At 48.7% G+C, this 6,042-nt stretch overlaps 1 protein-coding gene across 1 annotated transcript; it reads left to right on the plus strand.

The window, feature by feature from the left end:
* The first annotated feature begins 597 nt into the window (after window positions 1-597).
* LOC130370012 (caspase activity and apoptosis inhibitor 1) lies at window positions 598-3,824 on the plus strand. The gene is made up of 6 exons (XM_056575636.1): window positions 598-839; window positions 1,314-1,505; window positions 1,851-1,935; window positions 2,091-2,148; window positions 2,486-2,553; window positions 2,969-3,824. The coding sequence occupies exons 1-6, from the start codon at window positions 735-737 to the stop codon at window positions 3,472-3,474; spliced, it is 1,014 nt and encodes a 337-aa protein (XP_056431611.1). The 5' UTR covers window positions 598-734; the 3' UTR covers window positions 3,475-3,824.
* The last annotated feature ends 2,218 nt before the right edge of the window (window positions 3,825-6,042 follow it).

The raw sequence follows: 6,042 nt of genomic DNA on the forward strand, positions 1-6,042 counted from the left end.
CATGGCGCCCGACGCGGGCAGGGAAGGCAAAGTGTCGCATTTGGCCCGTGCCTCCCTCGGTCGAGGCACAAGGAGATGGGACACACAATTAGGGTTATTTACAGCGCGGGCCCCTGTGGAAGAGGGCCCCTGTGGAAACCAATGAGGGAATGGGCCGACATGGTTGAAACGAGGGAGAAAGCTGGGAATAGCAGAGGTGGTGAATCATAATACAAAAGGAGTTTAAGAAAAGGCTGGTTCTGTGAGCTCGTTGGTCAAGTTTCGTTGGATGTGACCTCTGTGTGTGGGAGAAAGTGTAAGAATTTACTTTAGTTGAGAAGGTTCAATAATAGCAGTGTTGCTTTTTGTGAGGGCTGAGAGAATTGGTTCTTTCGGGACTGGTAAATTAGATTTTTTTGTTGTATTTGTAAGCCTGGTTACCAATGACTCCATTATTTTTTTCAAATTGTTAAATTGCATGTAAAAGGCTTACTAAAAAGTATCCTACTTCTACTAATCCATACCATGAGCCTGTTTTCCCCCAAATGGATGCAATGTGCCCAATTAATCGCATGGAACTGAAACCACTCCGCGTCGACAGGGGGCGATAGAGGCGACCTTCCGCCTAAAGAAAACATCGTAGAACAACCCCGGAAGACAACAGTGCCATTCATTTGTTATGGTGGGAAGTTGCACAACAACAGCAACACATCCACACTTCCAGAAGAGTTAATCCGACCGGTCTATTGATAAAAATGCTCAAAAGTAAGTCCGCCAGCAAGGAGAAGAAGAGGAAGCATGCGCCGACAGAGGAGCCGAACACAAACAGGCGGCGCGTCTGCACGGAGTCCAGCGTGGAGGTGAGAGGTGATCAAAAACATGAACCCTGAAAGATCAGGGTTCAGGAACGGCTGGTAAACGTAGACCATATGGAACTACATTAATGGACTGCATTTATACACCGCTTTTCTAACCAGTGGCCACTCAAAGCGCTGTACAATATGGCCTGACATTCACACACCGTCGGCGCAGTCCACTATGCAAGGCGAATGCCAGATCATCAGGAGCAGTTAGGGTGATGCGTCTTGCTCAGGGACAACCCAACACTCCGCTCGGAGGAGACGGGAATCAAACTAGCAACCTTCTGGTTACCATCCAGTCCTGAGCCACATGCCGCCCGCGCATACCCTCCAACAACAATCAAACAACCTGAAAAGGGTTAACACAAGTTATTATATATCTATATATATACATACACATAACCCTTTTAGGAGAGCTGTCATCGTAGGACGCATAGAGGCCTCGCTCATAACGCTCATGATTTGTCCCTGCAGGACTCCAGGGACGAGATGGCCGATGCGGAGCTGGACCGGATCGGCAGCGACATGGAGGAAGGGGGCCTGGACCTGAGCCTCCCCTTCCAGCCCATCGGTGCGTACGCGGCCGACAGGCAGGCCATGCTGGAGCAGTGCTTTCAGGTGCTGGGGGAGAAGAAGCTGCAGAAGATGTTACCCGATGAGCTAAAGGTGATGTGGCGTGCTTTGTCTGGAGCCCTTGTCGTGGAGCAACGGTCATTCACAATTTTACATTTAGGGGCCTTTAGCAGATGCTTTTATCCAATGCGAATTAAAAACATTTATACACACATTCGAACCGTTTATACACATCCGCCCACCGACAGCGGAGTCAACCATGGAAAGGGACAGCCAGCTCGTCAGGAGCAGTTAGGGGGAGGTGCTTTGCTCAAGGACACCTTGACACTGAGCTAGGAAGAGCCGGGGATTGAACTAGCAACCTTCCGATTTCAAGTCAACCCCCCCCCGCTCAACTTTAAATGCATATTTATGTTTTGTTATGTTCAACTCTTTCAGAGTTGTCCTCTAGAGGAGATCAAGAAGCTGTGCTGGGAACAGCTGGAGCAGCTTTCTCAGAAGAACCTGCTTCAGATTCTGGACGGTGAGTCGTTGCTTTCGGTTCCACACACGTCCGTCCGTCTCCCCCCCACACACACACACACACACCCCCCCTCGGGTTCGGTTTGGTGTGTACACACTTGAAGTGCTTCAGTGACTCTGGCCAATTTCACACTGTCTGTTCTCTCTTCTCCTCAGGGGAAGAGCTGACCTCTGGGGAAGAGGACATGGGCGCAGAAGCAACTTCGACCAGCCAGTGAGTCCTAGTCGCATTTCATATTCAATCCTATTAAATTCCCACCTCAATTTGTGGTTAGTCAATTATTCCCACTTCAGTGCAAGGTTGCATGCAATCATGCATAGAATAAACATATTGTCAACTTTGAACCAAATCAAACACACAATGCTTTTTCGACGCATGACTTTCGTTGGTCTGTCATTGTTTTTTGTGTGAGGTGTACCGTACCTTTATGTAGAATCAAAAGAACAGTCTAAGCTTTCATATCTCGATGTTGGCTGTGAATACAAAACGTGTGTCTGTCGGTACACCTTTCACTCCTTTTCACTCCCTGTGTTTCCTGTCGCCCCTCCAGGCAAGATAACAACGTGGACTCCACCTCCTCCATTAAAGACACTGATAAGACCGAGGAGCCCAAGCCAGGTAATGAAACCAGACCGGCCGCGGCTCCTACAGATGTGTGATTGGACATGGAAGGATTCAATCGGATCATGTAATAGTGACTAAACAAACAAGCAGGCTAGCTGGTGTTAGCCCGGCGCAGGCTTTGTATGACGTTGGTTAATGGCATTTGAACATCCTAATAACGCACGCAGTAAATCACAATAGATTGGGATGTAAACCGACTAAGAAAGTGAATAGGTGAATATTGGCGTAGGTTTAACCGATGGCATGTATGACGATGAATCACTTGTAAAAGAGAGGGGTCCTCTCCCCAGAGTAGCCCCTGGAAAGCCTGCTCCGTTTCCCAACAGAACGATGTGAATCGGATCAGCCTGGCGCCTATAGTTAGCTTTCCTCCTCTTTGTGTCATCCTCAACGTGTTTCTCCCCTCCAGTCGTCGAGGAAGAGAGCGACGTGCTGAGCATCAACGCCGACACCTGCGACAGCGACATCGAGGGGCCCAAGGCGGAGGAGGAGGAGCCCAACGCCAAGGGCCCCGCCAGGGACGCACCGGAGGGGGAGGGGGAGGGGGTGCCCGCCGACCCGGATGCTGCCGTCGCCATGGCGACCGACCCGCCGCCCCCGGAGGAGCCCGCCGCGGTCGCACGCCCCCCCGCGAAGGGACAGCTGGAGGTGGACATCGATAAAAGCGTCAGCGAGATCCTGGCGAGCGCAGGGGACGGCGAGGACACCCCGGAATCGAACCCGCGACCCTCACCGCCGCCGGCGACGGCGTCGTCGTTGGCAACGCCTCTGGGTCTGGCCGGCGGGGGCGTGGCGGGGGCGGGTTCTGAGGTGTGCCAGCCGTCTCTTCAGCAGCTTGAACTCCTAGAGCTGGAGATGAGGGCCCGTGCCATCAAGGCGCTCATGAAGGCCAGTACTGGGAAGAGGCCTTCTTAAGGCCGGGAACACGGGCTGTTTTAATTGGAGTTTGACTCAACCTGCATAAGGTGTTTTTACGCTGGTGTTTATCCTGGATGGGACACCAAGTATATTTGGTCTGTCTTATCTGGGGCTGCATCATCCATTCTGTCTGTGTTTATGTGTATGGAAATACACTTGTTTATGGGGCAGGACCTCCAAAATGTTTTTTTCATTACCAAACATTTGTCTTTTAAGTTTTGGTGATTGTATTTCAACATAGGCTTTTTTTTAAGGTTTTTTTTGTAAAGTGAGGAAAATGTATACGGTCAGGTGGCAAAATGTCTTGAGTGCCTCGATGTTGGATCATTAAAATGTGCGAAATATATATTCACTAACACGGCTTTTACGTTTATTGTTTTTCACAAACACTTTAATTCCCGTTTAACCATCGTTTGTAGCTCAATATTTAGGGCAAGTACCTCTACGTCCACTAGATGGCGACATTACTCTACCAAGATAAGTGCACTGGAGCCTTGGCGGCGACCGCAGATGTTTTTTGTATGCTGACGGTCTATCGCTTTATGATCCCTCCTCCCCACAACAGAAGCATTTTACAAGTTCTGATTATACAGTGTTATCACAGTATAATCAGTTTGCCCTGGCCGTATCTGTACGACTTTGCAATGTCCCTTGGATCCCGCACGACGAGCGATAAATAATGAAACAAGTGTAGGATTCATCCACAAGCAAGGAGCGGTGCTTGTGTGTGTGTGTGTGTGTGTGTGTGTGTGTGTGTGTGTGTGTGTGTGTGTGTGTGTGTGTGTGTGTGTGTGTGTGTGTGTGTGTGTGTGTGTGTGTGTGTGTGTGTGTGTGTGTGTGTGTGTGTGTCATACTAAATGGCAACTGGTTAAAGGGCTTATCAACCATAACGTGTACATCTGGAAATCCTCCACATAAGAGGATCAATACGCTCCTTTGACAACGTTGTGCGATTGAACTTTGCTTGGAGACAGGCCGACGGCTGTGTGGCTGGATGCTGGCATCCAACAACGAGCGCGTCCCAGCGCCACAATGGAAACACCACCAGGGTAATGGGCCTGGCGGTAGGCTACTCGCCTATACATCACTTGGAAGTAGCTGCCAATTTCATCCGCCAGAGTAGCTTTTAAATTAATTTCTGTTTCCTCTACCTCCCTTTCGATGACGAGAATGAATAGGCGCTCTCGTCTGACGCTAAGTATGTGGGTCATTTATTGGGAGGCTGCTTTTTTTATTTTCTGAACGTGGTCCACTGTGAAGTAAAAGGCGAACCCAAGCACCACTCGGGGATGGGTTGGCGTTCTCCGGGTTTAAACACAGGCTGTTGAGCACATCACCCCTGATTGACTGATAGGGTTACCGGGTCACCTGCTAATTAGGGGTTAATGCTTAATTAGCTTAATTAAATGTTAATGAAGGGCTTCCTTCATTCAGTCCTTGGATTCAGTTGCACTCAACGCTTAATCGCCAGGTATCCGGTGACCGATGACCACATCATCGGCCAATCTGACCTCATGCGTGTGATAGCGTGTGTTTTGGTGAGGGTGTCTTCACAAACCCATCAAAAAGCATCTTAGGGTGGGGCTCCCCTTTAAACACAAGTGAAGTACCTTCGCACGCGGCAAAACCGCAACCCCCCAGGGGCGACGGCGACACGCACAATAATCACCCCAGCTGTCCCAGACGTGTCGAGGTGCTTAAAAGCTTTACTCTTCTCGCGGGGCGTCTAAAACATCCACGCCGTATGGATTTCCAACACGCAGGTATCCTGTGTAATTATTCATGGGTTCACCATTTCAAGGAGAAAACGCCGGTAAAGTGGTTGCGGTGTCGAATGCGATTGATGACTTATCTACCACGTGTCATTCGCTGCCGCACTAGGATGTGACTTATCATTTCAGATGAGCGGATAACAGGGCCCTGCAGGCTAAGCTATAACTTCCAAACTATATGGAGACGCAGTTTCCCCCACTTGCGTACGGCTAACGTAGACATAATGTCGAGTACATAGGGTTTTTTATCCGCTGTCGTGTCGAGACTCAAAGACTTGATGTAGATAAATGAAGGGATAAATCAAGCTGTGTGTTGAAACTAGCCAGATGTTTCCTCATGGTTTCACGCTCCGTTTTCTATTTATTTTCTGATGAGCAGCATGTTTTTCGGCGTTTGTCAAATCTACTCTTGCCTTTGTCATACACGTTTTCATTACACGTTGTAATGCAATGTACTTTTAGCCTACAATACTATTCCTTGGCTATTGTTATTCATTCTATGCTATTTATATTAAAAAAAAGGTATACGTTTCCTTAAAACAAGAACACCCACGTTCTCTGGGTTACAGTCAAACTAGCATCAATGGTAGTGGCAGAAATAGCATGCTGCAGCAAAGGCAACGATGAAGTACGAGAGAGAGAGAGCGAGAGCAAGAGAGAGAAAACCGTAAGTGATAGTTCTCGAACTTCCCACAATAATTGTTCCCAAAGGGTATTGTTCTCAGCGGCTTTTCCAGGAAAAGAATCAGATGTATGTCAAAAGATATCCTGTTAAAAAAAGAGCATACTCTGT

The sequence above is a fragment of the Gadus chalcogrammus genome, chromosome 17, assembly GCF_026213295.1.
Source record: "Gadus chalcogrammus isolate NIFS_2021 chromosome 17, NIFS_Gcha_1.0, whole genome shotgun sequence".
Taxonomy (NCBI): Eukaryota; Metazoa; Chordata; class Actinopteri; order Gadiformes; family Gadidae; genus Gadus; species Gadus chalcogrammus.

Coding starts and splice junctions, on each gene's coding strand:
- LOC130370012 (XM_056575636.1), top strand. CDS start 735: ATGCTCAAAAGTAAGTCCGCCAGCAAGGAGAAGAAGAGGAAGCATGCG. Junction 1,936..2,090: donor CCTGCTTCAGATTCTGGACG/GTGAGTCGTTGC, acceptor TCTTCTCCTCAG/GGGAAGAGCTGACCTCTGGG. Junction 2,554..2,968: donor GACCGAGGAGCCCAAGCCAG/GTAATGAAACCA, acceptor TCTCCCCTCCAG/TCGTCGAGGAAGAGAGCGAC.